The sequence below is a fragment of the Symphalangus syndactylus genome, chromosome 1, assembly GCF_028878055.3.
Source record: "Symphalangus syndactylus isolate Jambi chromosome 1, NHGRI_mSymSyn1-v2.1_pri, whole genome shotgun sequence".
NCBI lineage: Eukaryota > Metazoa > Chordata > Mammalia > Primates > Hylobatidae > Symphalangus > Symphalangus syndactylus.
The window spans coordinates 58,590,836-58,607,073 of record NC_072423.2 but is presented as its reverse complement, the minus strand read 5'-3'; the positions used below and the strand labels follow the sequence as shown (position 1 = coordinate 58,607,073).

General features: G+C 35.5%; 1 protein-coding gene across 3 annotated transcripts in view; it reads right to left on the bottom strand.

Annotated features, from left to right (window-relative positions):
- CDH2 (cadherin 2) overlaps positions 1 to 16,238 on the bottom strand; it is a 253,945-nt gene that overhangs the window by 78,129 nt on the left and 159,578 nt on the right. For all 3 annotated transcript variants that reach the window (XM_055235439.2, XM_055235441.2, XM_055235440.2), the window contains 5 exons: positions 12,352 to 12,578; positions 10,521 to 10,667; positions 8,344 to 8,499; positions 4,448 to 4,592; positions 1,609 to 1,781 (listed from right to left, as the gene is read on the bottom strand). In XM_055235439.2, coding sequence (XP_055091414.1) covers positions 1,609 to 1,781; positions 4,448 to 4,592; positions 8,344 to 8,499; positions 10,521 to 10,667; positions 12,352 to 12,578 — 848 coding nt within the window. The remainder of the gene's footprint in view (positions 1 to 1,608; positions 1,782 to 4,447; positions 4,593 to 8,343; positions 8,500 to 10,520; positions 10,668 to 12,351; positions 12,579 to 16,238) is intronic.

Genomic DNA, 16,238 nt, shown 5'->3' with positions numbered 1-16,238 from the left:
CAATGACAATGTGAATGAAAGAGAAATATTAGGATTATGAAATGAACGAAATCTACTTGGTATATGAGCAACCTGGCACTGAAGAAAAAATACTGAAAATTACCCCATATTCTCTAATAAATTATGGCATTCCTGCTGAGTTTATCAGCATACAAAAATAGTATTTCATATGGTAATGAAGAGGTAAAAATATATACATGTTCCAAGTATTACTGAACTAAAAGTACTACTTAAGAAACTAAACTGATTTCAACAATCTCTGATGCAAATCATTTCTAGAAAAAGAACTGTTGATGCCTACAAGTCAATAGGTACAATGTCATAGGCATACACTAACTCCTAAGTAAGGCTCTCAGCTCAGAATAAACTAATCTTTATTGGCTCATATTACTTTATTGTAGTGCTTCTAGCACTATTTTGTGTAAACAATTAATTGCAATAGTAATGTTTTCTTCAATTCAAATGAATGCTTCTACAGCAAATAAAGCGTCAAAAAACACGAACTTCTAAAATCCTTGTCAATGATATTTTATTGCAGTGGGTATAATGTCTCCTTTTGACATACATAATCTGAAGTCTCATTACAGTAAAAGCTGGCTCAGCCAGAAATCTACAAAGCACAGATCTCCCTATGAGTTGGCACTTTGATATTTCACTCAAACAATGATTACACATGGTCAAAATAATGACCTTGAGAGTCTGTAAGAAAATAGGACAGAACTGAGAAAGGATGAAAAAGTTTCACTAGGAGTGGGGTTTTCAGGAAAGAATATAAGCAGTGCTTGAATCAGAACCGGAAGAACTAGAAGATCCAAGATGAAGATAAAGGTGCAAGGCATGCCTGGCCAAGGGGATCACATGTACAAAAACAAAGGGCTATGTAGGAGCACAGTGGGTCGAGGCCTGTAACACTGAGATGACCCATCGGGAATTAACAGAAGTACCCGTGCCCTCTCAGACGGTGTGATACTGCATAGTATTTCAATGCCTTCAACATTGCATACATTTTCAACTAAATGTTATTTCAGAAATGTGTTTCTCTGTATTTCTAACTTTAAATACTTGTGAGTAGAATTAATGCAGTTACTACTGCTTAAATCTTTTAAGTAAATTAATCGTAGAGTTAAGGGGCTAGTTCTAATAAAGAAGATAATCTACTATATACTCTATCAGCCTATTCACAAGGGCTACAAAAAACCAAATCACATACGTTATTTGCAGCCTTTTAATAACACAAGCATTAACAATTATCCTAAGTTTGTGTGCCAATTATTTGGCTGTGATTTTTAATTCCTCACAGAAACCTTTGACTATAAAGGAAAATTGAGGAAATGCTAAAAATTTTAAAAATTAGATACCAGAGAATATTGCTTAGTCAGTATCACATTAAATACTACATAGGCTAGCATTGATTTATCCACTATATATACATCATTTAACCAATTTGAAGCTCTGCAGAAAAATATACAACAGATTACTTAATGAAAACGATTAGCATTTGAGTAACACTGTGAGTATATTGTAATGTGGAGATAAAATGTATGTGATATGATATCGTGCACCTTTAAGATTAAAAGCAAACACAAATAGAGTTTTTGGTTGGCTTACTTCTCGATCAAGTCCAGCTGCCACTGTGATAATGTCACCAGTCTCATTGTTGATTGTAAACATGTTGGGTGAAGGGGTGCTTGGAGCCTGAGACACGATTCTGTACCTCAACATCCCATTGAGGGCATTGGGATCATCAGCGTCAATTGCCGTTACAGTCATCACATATGTTCCTAGAGACAGTGTGCATGGAAAATGAATGGTTACCCTTCATTCCAGGGACCCCAAAAGAGAAGGTATATTTATTGTTTTGATATGTCTTATTTTCACTTTTTAAAAACAAATATTTAAAGTCATTTAGACTTGATTAAAAATGCTACTGATAAGAACAGTACTTATTTCAAAAAAGATAAAACCTGGTCTGGATATTTGAATGAAAAATTATACAACATACATATTTATAAAAACTCAATTTTTCCATAACTTAGGAGATAAATTCACTTTATGATTCCAAAAAGGTTCATTTTAGACCTTAATTTATATAAAATGCAAATAATGGGTAATACAGATACCATTAGAAACATAATTTATTGCCGCTGATTCTTCCCTCTGTCATCTTTTCTTCCATTATGCAATGATGTCTAAAATAACATGCTGAGTATGATTCTCCCCAGTGCCTGAGTCACTTTCCGAATGTAGGCTGTGTGCAGAATGCGGCACACTCCATTTCCTCAGGTCATAAGGAACCATTTCATGCACTGCTGTTTTGGTACACTGCATAGAGATTTGGCATTGTGGTTCATTATTTCCTCAGTGATTAAAAGAACACTGGAACCAACTTAGAGACTTCAATTTATTAGATATTTTGGAAAAGAAATCTTCAAAACCTTCGGATCAAATTAGTTCAGACTAGCTAGACAAACTGTAATTTACAAGTAGAGTGAGCAGTAGTTACTGTTTAGAATGGTTTGTTCTGTGGGATCCATTTAAGAACTGAATTACGAAATGTTTATCTCCAGTCTACCTTCCTTTTGAATACTCAAGTTCAGTTCTACCTTACAGCCTAAACGGATATTCTCTCTCCATGGTATACCTTGGGTTCTGAACTAACTGTGCTTTGGTAATATTATTCAAATCTCATTTCAGAACTTGTCCCTTTAAATGATTTACCTATTTTGATTATGTGTCATCCCTACACCCTTATTTTTTCAAAACCTTCAGTGTGTACTTGCTTGTTTGCGTGTTTTTTATTTCTCTCCCCTACTACAATTTAAGCTCCAACAGGGCAGGAACTAGCTTCTCACCACTGTATCCACAGTGTCAGAACAAGGCCTACCACACAGCATATGCTTTATAAACATTTGCTGAATGAATGAATAAATCATCAGAATAAAAAGGTATGTTTCAGAAGTGTGAGCCAAAATATAGATCACAACACAGTTTAGCTCAAGATTCATCACAAATCTTGCCTAGAAGGATGTTTTCAAACTTACAGAAGAACCACAAGAAATATACTCACAATATGTCTACTTCTAGCAATAGCTGAGAGTCTTTTATTTATGGGTGGCTCATATGGAAATTCATGGTAAAATGCATAATAAATATAGCTTTAGTGGCACATTTTAAACAATTTTTGTGAAATTATTCTTGTAAAGTTTGAAATAATAGAGAAAAAAAAGAAAATAATATAAAAAAATTTCCACAGTCCCAAAAGCCCAATGTTTGTTTTCTTTGGAAGATTTGTATGAGACTTGTGTTTTAGTAAGGAAATGCTGAATTTGCTTTAATTTTACTGTATTTTAAAATACTGAAGAAAGCTACTCTAACGATGTGACTTAGAAAGAGTCACAGATGGCTGAACTTCCTGCACAGCCCCTGGTCTCCCTCTAGCTGCCCCCACCCTACCCCTACATCTTTTCTGAAGAGGCAGAGATATGCACTTGGACCAAGAAAATGTATGCGTTTGAGGCATAGTTGGTTATATCTATAAACTGACTTATGCATAAGGGAGTTGCATAAACTGGTGTTGATGACAAAGGTATTATGCAGCACAATTTTAAATGCTGAGGCTTTTAAAAATACAAAACAAAAATACAATAGCTAATTAAATCTCTCTGAACACCACGTCATCTCAGGAAGCCTGGTCAAACACTTACTTTCACCATGTCTATACCAACTGATTGTCTTGTCCACTGGTTTTCTAGGGGCCTGGCTATTCTACAGTGACTGAAGTGTGTCATATTTTTAATACGAGAATCTAAAATCTTAGTCAAATACCACTTTACAATCATGAGTGGCTTTGCACAGTGTTATTTCTAGGCCAGGGCATTTTCCATTTTGCTGGTTGAAGGGATAGGACTGCAGGGGACACGCTGGCCACCCTGAAAATAACTGTCCTGTGGAGCTAGAGGGCAGCAATCACAGATGTCACTAAGCCCCTTCTATGCTTTCGCTATGACTTTGCCACCTAGTCCCAGGAACATCAAGTATCTTTAAGGCTTTCTCACTGTGTTTAATTGCTGCTACGTCTCATACAGTCACATCTGTACTTTATAAACAGAAAGCCTCTCGTCTTCTGGGGCTCACTTTCAAGATGCATTGGCTGTATCAGCTAAAGCAGAATGAAAGGATCCTATGTATTCCACAGGACAGAATCAAATACTGTAGTGCATATTTTTTCAAAGGTAGGAAAAATCAATATGAGTAATAAGAAGGATTTTTTTTTCTCTCTTCAATTGGTTTTTCCCTAAGTTACCTTCCTTCTTTCCCAAAAGCATTATGAATGAAAGAAAATGATCCAAAAAGCCTCATATGATTTCTCCATTTCTTGCTCATATAACAGGGCTGGTTACACCATACTTTCCTCAAGTCATCTTCAAATTATTATCTTTAAACTTACCAGGCTTTGATCCCTCAGGAACTGTCCCATTCCAAACCTGGTGTAAGAACTCAGGTCTGTTGTCATTCATGTCAATAACATTGATGACAATGTCAATGGGGTTCTCCACTTGATTTCCATTAATATCTACTGCATGTGCCCTCAACTGCAAAAGTAATTAGAAAACAGAACTATTTAACAGATTTATGTCTGTGAGAAGATAAATACATCATCATAAGGCTACTAAAATAGCAAGAATAAACTCACAGCTGAAAAACAAAAGTGGTTCTTCCCATCAAAATTTAAGTTACACCAAGTCCATATAATTAGGATAGACATAGTAGCAAAAAGCCATCATTTACTATATGCTAGGCATTGTTCTCAGAGCACAATGGATTTTAACTCCTTTAATTCACGTACAAAAGAGTGAGGCAGAAATTGTCAGCATTTGAAGATGAAACTGAGCCTCAGAAAGACTAGGAAATTTATGAAGGTCACTGCTGTCTCTGCTGACAGGACTTAGATCCAAAACCAGTTGTGTCCAGCTCCAAAATCCCTTCGCTAAACCAGTTGAGGAGACAGACTTAAGGTAATTAAAAATGTGAAAGTAGGCCAGGCACGGTGGATCACGCCTGTAATCCCAGCACTTTGGGAGGCCAAGGCGGGCGGATCACCTGAGGTCAGGAGTTTGAGACCAGCCTGGCCAACATGGCGAAACCCTATCTCTACTAAAAATACAAAAAAAAAAAAAAAAAAAATTAGCCGGGCGTGGTGGCATATGTCTGTAAGCCCAGCTACTTGGGAGGCTGAGGCAAGAGAATCGCTTGAACCTGAGGTTGCAGTGAGCCGAGATCATGCCAGTGCACTCCAGCCTGGGTGACGGAGTGGGACTCTGTCTCAAAAAAAAAAAAAAAAAAAAAAAAAAGAAGTGGAAGTAGCACGGAGTAGTTATAGAGATCAAGGGAACAGAAAATAATCTAAAAAGAAGTGTACAGAGGAAATTTTGACACTAGTTTTTTTCTTTTCCTTAATTGTAAAAGTCATTCACAAACATTAAAAATATACTAGTATATGGCTGGGCACAGTGGCTCATGCCTGTAATCTCAGAACTTTGGAAGGCCAAGGCAGTGAATCACTTGATGTCAGGAGTTCGAGATCAGCCTGGCCAACATGGTGAAACCCTGTCTCTACTAAAAATACAAAAAATTTAGCTGGGTGTGGTCGCGGATGCCTGTAATTCCAGCTACTCAGAGGCTGAGGCAGGAGAATCGCTTGAACCCGGGAGGCGGAGGCTGCAGTGAGCTGAGATCGTGCCACTGCACTCCAGCCTGGGCAACAGAGTGAGACTCCATCAAAAAAAAAAAAAAATACATGAGTATATATGATAGCTGTTCCTCTCCCCAGCCCAGTTCTCAGTTTTATAGGTATTCTTCTAGAAACTTTATCTTATTTTTCTTTTTAAACAAAAATACTCATTCGGCTACACTTGGCAGAATATCATCAAAATCCTATCATCTACAATAGATTCATTTCATTCTTTTCAATGGCTGTTTAGTGCTCCTTTAATTGTTTCTTTTGGACTGGAATGCTTCTAGTTTTCATGTTAAGTCTGATGCTTGCCATTGGTTGCTGCTGGATACACTCTATCAAATTAGAAAAAGCTTCAACATATCCTTTTTTAAATTCAGAGGCTATTTAAACACATAAAAACAATGTAAATTTTAATACTGCCATTCAATACCTATAGAGATAATTCTTTTTTTTCCCTTAGCTTATTTAATATCTTATATTACATTAATAGATTCTTAATACTAAAACTTAATTATACTTATATAAAATATTGAATCTGAATACTGAACCTTAATACTTTCAATTCTACAATTAATTCTATTCTGTTATGGGTTTTGTTTTTGTTTTTTTGTGAGATGCAGTCTTGCTCTGTCACCCAGGCTGGAGGGTAAGAGTGCATTGGCACAATCTCAGCTTAACTGCAACCTCTGCCACCCAGGTTCAAGTGATTCTCCCACCTCAGCCTCTTGAGTAGCTGGGATTACAGGCATGCACCACCACACGCAGATAATTTTATTTTTTATTTTTAGTATAGACAGGGTTTCACCATGTTGGCCAGGCTGGTCTGGAACTCCTGACCTCAAGTGAGCCACTGGCCTTGGCCTCCCAAATTGCTAGGATTCCGGGTGTGAGCCATCACACCCGGCTGGTATTGCTCTTTTAATGTGCAAGTAGCAAGCACTTAGAGAGCAATAATTTACCCCAAAATTGACCTGAATATACTCATTTCCTGAGTTTTAACCACAGGAATTCAGATAGCGAGAATTCCTACAAGAAGAGATCCTTAAGAATTTTAAATTGATCTTATTTATATTCATAAATTAGAGACTAGTCTAAGTAGAGGCAGGTATATTGTGTGCTATCTAAAAATAAGTTTCCTTATTAATGCTATGTTGTCTTTGTGAGACGTTTGGAAGTTTTACTTCTTTTCCTATGTTTCAGAACTATATGGAAAGCATTAGAATAACCTATTTCTCCAATGATTTTAAAAAATGGAATGATGAAGAAATCAAGGTCTTTGGGAAGAGAAAGTATAGGGCAATACTCAGTGCATAAGACATTTTAAATTTCTCATATGCTTATTTGTCTGTTAGATCTAGGTGAATCTATTGAAGTTTAAAAACTTCAATAATTGTTCTCACTCATAGGTGGGAACTGAACAATGAGAACATTTGGACACAGGGTGGGGAACATCACACACTAGGGCCTGTCGTGGGGTGGGAGGAGCGGGGAGGGATAGCATTAGGAGAAATACCTAATGCAAATGATGAGTTGATGGGTGCAGCACATCAACATGGCACATGTATACATATGTAACAAACATGCACACATATGTAACAAACATGCACATTGTGCACATGTATCCTAAAACTTAAACTATAATATAAAAAAAAAAGAAAAAACTTCAGTAATTTTAAAAGTCAGTAAAAGTACAAGAATTCAACAAGTGTATCAGTGGGCAAGAGTCTGGAAACACCTCCATGCACATGTGGGATGAAAGTTTTAGTGATTAAGTGTAGACGATGGATCAATGGGGAAACCAATTCAATATATGCTGTTGGGACAAGTAGCTAGTCATAAAGGAAAAACAAAGTGGGTCTCTCCTTTTATTAAAATAACTGCAGAGGGTAAAAATTCAAATGTAAAAAGTAAATACAACAAAAATTTGGGGAACTGGGGAGATTGGTATCCTAGAATAAAACTGGGGAGACTGGCATCGTGGAGTAGGGAAGGCCTTTATCAACATCTCTGGAAAGCCAGAATGTATGATAAAATTTTTAAAAATTAATTTTGCGTGTAAAAACGATGTTATACCATGGGAAAATTATTGACAATGTTAGAAATAAACAAAAGGAGAAAATGTAGGACAAACCAAGCACTAACATTCCTAATTAGACAAAAGGTTCTTAGCAATAAGAAATCCCAAAGAAAATTCAAAGTAAGAAAGGAATAGGGGATTCACTTTGCTTAGAATACTATGCATTCATTAACAATGCTGTGATCTCTATATATTTTACATGTAACAGATTTGACTCCATTCATATAAATTTGTTCTTATAGGTTCTTAACCACATATCTGAAGGCAAGTATCAATATGTAAAGAGTAATGAGATTTTAGGCAATTTCACTTCCTTCTTTCTTTGTTGTGGGCACTATTTGTTTTTCTATCAGGGCATTTATCAATTCTATAAAAACAGTAACATTATTAAAATAAACCAAAAGACTACAGATGCAATTCTTAAAACTCTCAGTATCGAGGTTTTCAGACTGATATAAGAGGCAATGGTAAACTCTGCAGACATTCAGAAGTGTTAATACACAGAATTATCAGCTGGTTGGAATCTTACATGAAACCGGGCTATCTGCTCGCGATCCAGGGGCTTTGTCACGGACAGCTGACCCGAGATGGGGTTGATAATGAAGATACCAGTTGGAGGCTGGTCAGCTCCTGGCCCAGTTACACTGTACCGCAGTGAAAGGTTTTTATCTCTATCAGACCTGATCTGAGGATCAAGAAAACAATGACATTAAGTGAGAGACTAGATGAGCTCATTATCAGAGATGGGGCACATCATACTTCATGCCCTTTTTCAGCTACAAACTTATACCATCTCTTCCCAGAAAATCACTGAAACTCTCCTAGTGGCTGTTCTTCCTCTGCTTCTTGGTGACAGGCTTCAAAAGAGATGTCATCTATCACCAGAAAGACTGGAGGCAACATTAATATCTAAAAGAAAACTCACTAGGAGCAGTGTAAAAGTTCCAAATCTGCAAGTGTCAGTTTTTAAACAATCAAACTCTGTCCTGGGAGTTTCTAGGTTAGACGATTTAACATAGTAACAGCTGTGCAATTTCATTAAAATAAACATTATTTACCTTTTTGCATCAGTAACAACGAGAATTAATTGTCTATCCATAGTGTGAAATATACTCAAATGGAGCTCTAATACAGTTATGGCTGACCCTAAATGTCAGATTTCTGTACTTGCATTGTACTAACACTGTTCATTGCACCAAAGCTTTCCATATCATTTTAAGTGACACCTGAAATTTTCATTAATAATAAAGCACAAAAGAAAGCATTTTAAAATATATTTTATGCTCTCAAACATTACATCATTTATAGGTTCACTGCCTTCTCCAAATACAACTACTCTCAAGAAAATTAAGTCAATGTATGAGCAGTCACAGGAGACAGAACAGGCTATGGAAGGGGACAAAGGTAGGCAGGTACAGAGAAAAAATAAGAGATCCTTATGTATTAGATACTTATACCTAATTCATCAATAAAATCTAGGTTTTTGTTTTGTTTTGTTTTGTTTTTTTGGGAAGGAGTCTCGCTCTGTCACCCAGGCTGGAGTGCAGTAGCGTGATCTTGGCTCACTGCAAGCTACGCCTCCCGGGTTCATGCCATTCTCCTGCCTCAGCCTCCAGAGTAGCTGGGATACAGATGCCCGCCACCATGCCCAGCTAATTTTTTTTGTATTTTAGTACAGATGGGGTTTCACCGTGTTAGTCAGGATGGTCTTGATCTCCTGACCTTGTGATCTGCCCACCTCAGCCTTCCAAAGTGCTGGGATTACAGGTGTGAGCCGCAGCGCTCGGCCTTTTTTTTTTTTTTTTTTTTTTTTTTTTTTTTTAAGTTAAAGCAAAATTCTCTTTTCTCTCAAACTTCATTAAAGTAGAAAAAGAGAGAGTATCTTTATTTCAGAGTTACATTCATTGTTAAAGTGAATTATAATGTACATTAGGACAGAATATACAACATATTTTAAAGTGGCTTATTTAAAAAAAGGCTTTCAGTAAGTATGTGTTAGAATGCTAAAATAATCATATACAGAAACATTTACATTTTAATAAGTGGGAATACAACAGCCTTGTCTTACTATACTTTTGTAATAAATAATGGGTTAAGTTTATTAAAATGCAAAAATATCTGCATTTTTTTTCTGTAGCTGATGTTATGTATCTAGAGTAAATAAAAAAAAAAATACTTACTCCTCAGATTTGAAAGCCTATGATTTTACACTGCCCTGGGGATTCTGTTAATGGTATCGGAGGTCATTCTTTTCTTTAAAAAACTCTCAAATGCATTTGGTGCTGGCATTTTTAACAATGATTGCCCTTTATTTTTTCTGTGGCCCAAAAACCATCTGTAGAGGGCAAAGATCATCGCAGAGAGCCCAGCTTTCAGACAGGGAAGTTTAGGGGTGTGTGTGTTACGAGAGTGGAAATAGTATGGTTGGGAATATGTGTTGGCTTTAGGGCTTGTGTAGTCACAAACTGAACAAGCTTTCTAATCCACAGTGTGCAGGACCTACAAGTGAGCTCTGCTTATAAATAATCCAAAAGGTAACAAAGAAAATGAGAAGAGGCTTTCTACAACACTATAGAATATCTATATAGAAAAACACTTTTAGTATATACATGTCATAAATTCTACTTTGTAAAAAAAAAAGACAGAAATATTTTTAACATACATTTGTCTTGTGCTATGAAAACAGTTAAAATTGTGCCACCTTACCCTGACAAGCTCTTGAGGAAAAGGTCCCCTGGAGTTTTCTGGCAAGTTGATTGGAGGAATGACCCAGTCTCTCTTCTGCCTTTGTAGGTGGCCACTGTGCTTACTGAATTGTCTTGGGAATACTATTTCTTCAACTTCTGCTGACTCCTTTACATTAAAATACAAGAAGACATTCCTGAGTACTAGGAAACACATTTTCTGAAAGTACATCAATATTATTGAATACCTGAAAGCATAGGAATCACAGTTTATTATGAACAAAAAATAAGTCTGGAGGCCCTTTTCCTGGCCCCCTATTAAAATAACAGAAAAATACCATAAAATTTTTGGGTTATACTGTGTATCTGAAAAATTGAATTCTAAACAATTTATTAAATGGCACAGCTGTGTAAACTGTTTGCAGTTTCTATAAACCTTCTTAGATAGCAGTTAATATCCAGCAAAATTTAATAGTACCCTTTTACATATTTCTCATTAGTTTAAACCACAGTTCAGGTAATGTGCTACTGTACATTAAATTTAGATCTTGATGTGCTAAAATATAATTTGAATTCCAAGAGAAGTTTAATACATACTAAGGAATGTCTCAAATATTTATGACCCTATTAAATCCCACAGAATTAATGCTGTAATTATTCTAAACCTATGTCAGCCATGATGGATGCTGTAGATGACCCACTTTGCACATTTGGTATTAATCTCTGCTGGATGTCAACATTTTCTTCTGTTTCTCCCTCTATCTGTAGACATTTTAGCCATTAGCCCTTGCTGCTTCAGTGCAAATATCCAAGCTAGTTTGCTGGAACACAGCAAATCAACAACAAAAGCATCTTTTCACTCCATTAGTTACTGGGTTTTCACTTTATATTACCCAAATGACATGACTTCCCTCAACAGTTAATAGATTAACAAATTAAATTTCACATAATAAAACCACAACACTGAAATAAGAGAAAAATGATATATTTTCCTCTGATGTATTATTCATGTTTGATTGTGGGTATGTATATCACATTTACAATTAAATACCAGAAATGAATGTGTGTGTTTTTATCTCTCACAGTAAAATAAGTATAAAAAAAGTAGTAGTCATAGTTCCATAGTTCATGGACTTCAGAATATGTAGGTGTGTCCCATCATACTTGTTTTGAATTAACTCAAAAAACTAAAATATTCAGAAAATATTATCATAACGTTACCGAAGTTACTGTATTTTATTTAAAATTCCTAACAATGACTTACACAAATTAAGTGCTCAATAAATATTTGTTGAATTCAACTGAATGGCACTCTGTTGGAAATGTACCTCATTTATTTTATCTTGGCTCACAGCAGCTTCCACCAGAGGGAGTATATCATTCCTAAAAAGTCATGTTGGTAGTATAAATAATTCATACCCCCAATCCGATTATTAAGGGACAAGACAAAAACCCAATACTCATTGCCAGAAATGTTTTCCTGTTACTACTTTAAATCTGTACTTCTCATCTAATAAATCTGACTGATGACATCTTGTAAAGAATTGTTTATTTTGTGGTTTTATTTAACAGCTTGTAAAGCTTCTAAGAAATTTAAAACAAACTGCTTCTAAGTTATAAATCTCAGAGTATAAACAAATCTTTAAAACACAATTTCTAGTTGCTTAAAATATATTTAGTCTAAGTATCTTAAGAGATTACAAACACAACAAAATATTATTAAAATGACCGAAGTTGATACAAATTCAAATGGCGGCCATCCATTAATGTGATCTGAAGCAAAGCGTATATTTAGTTCAAACTGTATAAATCTGATTTTTAACCAGCGCTAAAGCCATATTTGGATACTATACCTTCACTGACTCCTCAGTTAAGGTTGGCTTCAGGCTCAATTTTACTGCCACTTGCCACTTTTCCTGGGTCTCTTTGTCTTGGGCATATATCAGGAACTTGGCATGCTCAGAAGAGAGTGGAAAGCTTCTCACGGCATACACCATGCCATCTTCATCCACCTTAAAATCTGCAGGCTCACTGCTCTCATATTGTACTTTTCTTTTTCCATTGCAGTTGCTAAACTTCACTGTACAAGATAAGAAATATGTCAGTCATTATAATTATACCAAAAAGGCAAAAAAAACCCCTAATACTTAAACCTATATCCTGCTTAGGTTAAAGGATAAAAATGCAGTAGCATGAAACACAGAAGTTTTATTTTTATTTTATTATATTAAAAGCATTTTCATACTGTGAAATGCCAGATGGTAGTTCTGAGCTGTGCCCTAGCATTTCCTTCTTCCAAAGCTTTCCCCTTCTTTTCATACTTCCTGGACACTGGGTCCTCAGGTGCACCTGCTTTTCACCCTGACATCTTTCACTGGTATTTCCTCCCACCCTATTACAAACTTCCACTCACTCTTCAGTCCCAGGTCTAAAGTCACTCAAAGTAGAACAAATCCCCTTTTTCTCAGTCTTCATGTAGTGATCTGAGCTCTGCTACCTCAGTTTCTTAGTCATGTCTGACATTGCTTGGAAGAGGCAGTTTGGGGCAAATGTTCTTAGTTATCCTGCATACCCTGCATACTTTCTGGCACACAGTCTTAATACATAATTTCGGAACAAATGCTTACAGCAAGAAAGCAATGCATTTATTAATGGTGAATGCTTACTATGCTCTAGAATTGTAAGACCTTATGATAATTAACAGGTAAATTATTTACAAATTTCTATTCCTCCTAGTGCTTACAGTACTTCCATTAAGCAGTAACATATTTAAAAATTTTTAAACAAATAAAAATAAAGGTGTATCCCAAAAGAAATTTTAAATTAAAAAAATGATGATAAGAGTAGAAGAATTCAAAAATGTGTCTTATCTCTATCATACATGCAATGACTTCACACTTAAAAAAACAACTACTGTCTTAAATACTATGACAGCTTGTCTCAATAGGTAATAAAACAAAAATTAAACCATGAACTTGTGTAGAACTAGACAAATTCAAGATATAATAAAATAATAAAAACAAAAATATTCTCTAAGGAAGATCATTTCCTTTAAAGTCCTTAATTGTTCTTTCTGAAGAAAAATTCTATGGGAATAGCAAGTAAAGGGATCAAATAAAAAATGATTTTTTTATTTCTGTAAACGTCTGATGTTATGTTCTGGCTATAATTACATAGGGTACTCTTTGGAATGTAATTAATAGGGACATATTACAAAATATAATCAAATACACCCTGTGCATTTCTCAACGATCTAAGTAAAGTGTTTATGAACCCTCCCACTGCACATATGAGCTACTAACAGTTCTTTTGCTGTCATTAGTATAAATTCACTGAGATGTGCACACAGCCACAGCTAAATAACAGGCATGCTTATTTCCCTTAGTAACCATAAAATCCTTGATAGAAGTCATAAAATACTTTAACTACTGAATATATTATTTTACATGTAATGCCATCTATATCATCTCTCATATTTCAATCATTTCAAAGTGAAAATAAAAGTTATATCTCAAACTAAATAATGTTAAGTCAAAATGTTTGTCTTTGAAGTATCCCAAAAGATATTTAATTACTCCATCTTCCATGCCCCATGATTTAAAAGGAAAAATGGGAATCTTTTCTACAGAACAATGCCATCTACTGCTCATCTTTCATTAAAGACAAAAAATGATGTTGTGGGGTGGGGGGAGCAGGGGAGGGATAGCATTAGGAGATACACCTAATGCTAAATGACGAGTTAATGGGTGCAGCACACCAACATGGCACATGGATACATATGTAACAAACCTGCACATTGTGCACAGGTACCCTAAAACTTAAAGTACAATAATAATTTTTTTAAAAAAGACAAAAAATGAAAAGTAAAATTGTTTTTTGGAACCCTGCTGAGAAATCAAAACGAGACTTTTGCCATCTTTTTGTATAAAAAGTACTTTTTTATATTACAAGAGGGATTCATGGTCTTTAAAAACATAATCTGGATTAGAAAAATTATATACTCTTCTGCACACTTTTTTGTTAACTGTGATCACTCTAGTATTATTAATTGTCATCCATAAAGACCTGGATGGTTACATAAGCCTCCTGGGTAGTCTTCCCAGTTCCTGGTCATGGCACACCCACTGCTAGACTGGACCCTTGCTGTGACTTTCTCCTCCCTGCTTAAAATCTGTAACATTACATGTCATATCTTTAACCTAGAGTACAATGCTCTCTTAATTCTTGGGTCACCTGGTCTCTTCAGTTTTACTTACACCACTTTCTAAAACATATACTGCCCGGTGACAGAGGTTGCAGTCATCCCCTACCTCGTGCTGCTCCACCCTACAGGCTCATCATCTTATCTGGGACACTCTCCCATTTTCCATACCAAAGCCCTAGAGCCAGGCATCACTCTGGGGGAAGAGTCGACCACGATGCCTTTCACAAGATTTCGGCCTATGCCCTCATTTGGAACTGCTCTAAATTTTTTATTTTTATTTGTATTTCCTGTCCACTGAAACACACTGATACTTTATTTTTATAATAATAATAGTTATAATGATGGTTACTAATAATTTCATATGAGTGGATCTTCTCTCCCTAAGCAGACTATAAACTCACTTTGGCTTCGTGAGAGTTAAGTATTGGTTCTTTTGTTTCTTATGACACTTGACAGTGACAGGAACAGTATAAGTGCTCATTAAATATCCATTAATATCTTACAACTTTTTCAAAACGTAGGAAACAGATGGGAACCTTAGAAGTACACACAGCCTACTATAGTAACATCTAGCAACACAAACAAATGAACAAACAAAACCCAGGGACTTCAAAAAATTCTACTTTTTATTAGGTTGTTGGTAGTAGAAGAAAATGAATTAGTACTTGTGGAATGCCAGGCACTGAAAAAGACACTTCAGATTATGTCACATAGGTTAACCTTAAAAATGACTCCCGAGGTGAGAATCATTGTTTCTGTTCTACAGATGAGGACGGAAACTTCAAGTCATCTATGCACATGGCTGTTTGATTTCCAGCTGTTTACTCCCATACAAAAGCGCAAAAGAATCTAAACTCATTACATAAGTCAGTCATATCTAAAGCTTTAATATAAAACAATAACATTAACAAAAAGATCTGAAAAATGCATATGAAGAGAATAATGCCAAATTTAGACCTCTGAGAGTACCACAGTAAATAGCGCATTAAAAAGAAATCTTTATCTGTGTCTATTGAGATGATCATGTTATTTTTTGTTTTTAATTCTGTTTATATGGTGTATCACATTTATTGATTTGCAGATGTTAAACCATTCCTGCATTCCTGATATGAAACCCACTTGATCATGATGGATTATCTTTTTGATATGCTGTTGTATTCTTTTATAGCTAGTATTTTATTGAAGATTTTTGCATCTATGTTCATCATTGGTCTATTATAGTTCTTTGCTGTTGTTGTTGTTGTTATGTCCCTTCCTGGTTAGGGTGATACTGGCTTCACAGAATGATTTAGGAAGAATTCTCTCTTTCTCCATCTTGTGGAATAGTGTCAATAGGGTTGGTACCAATTCTTTGAATGTCTGATAAAATTCAACTGTGAATCTATCTGGTCCTTGAATTTTTTTTCTTGGCAACTTTTAAATTACTACCTCAATCTTGCTGTTTGTTATTGGTCTGTTCAGAGTTTCTATTTCTTCCTGGTTTAATCTAGGAGGGTTGTACACTTCTAGGAATTTATCCAACTCCTATATATTTCA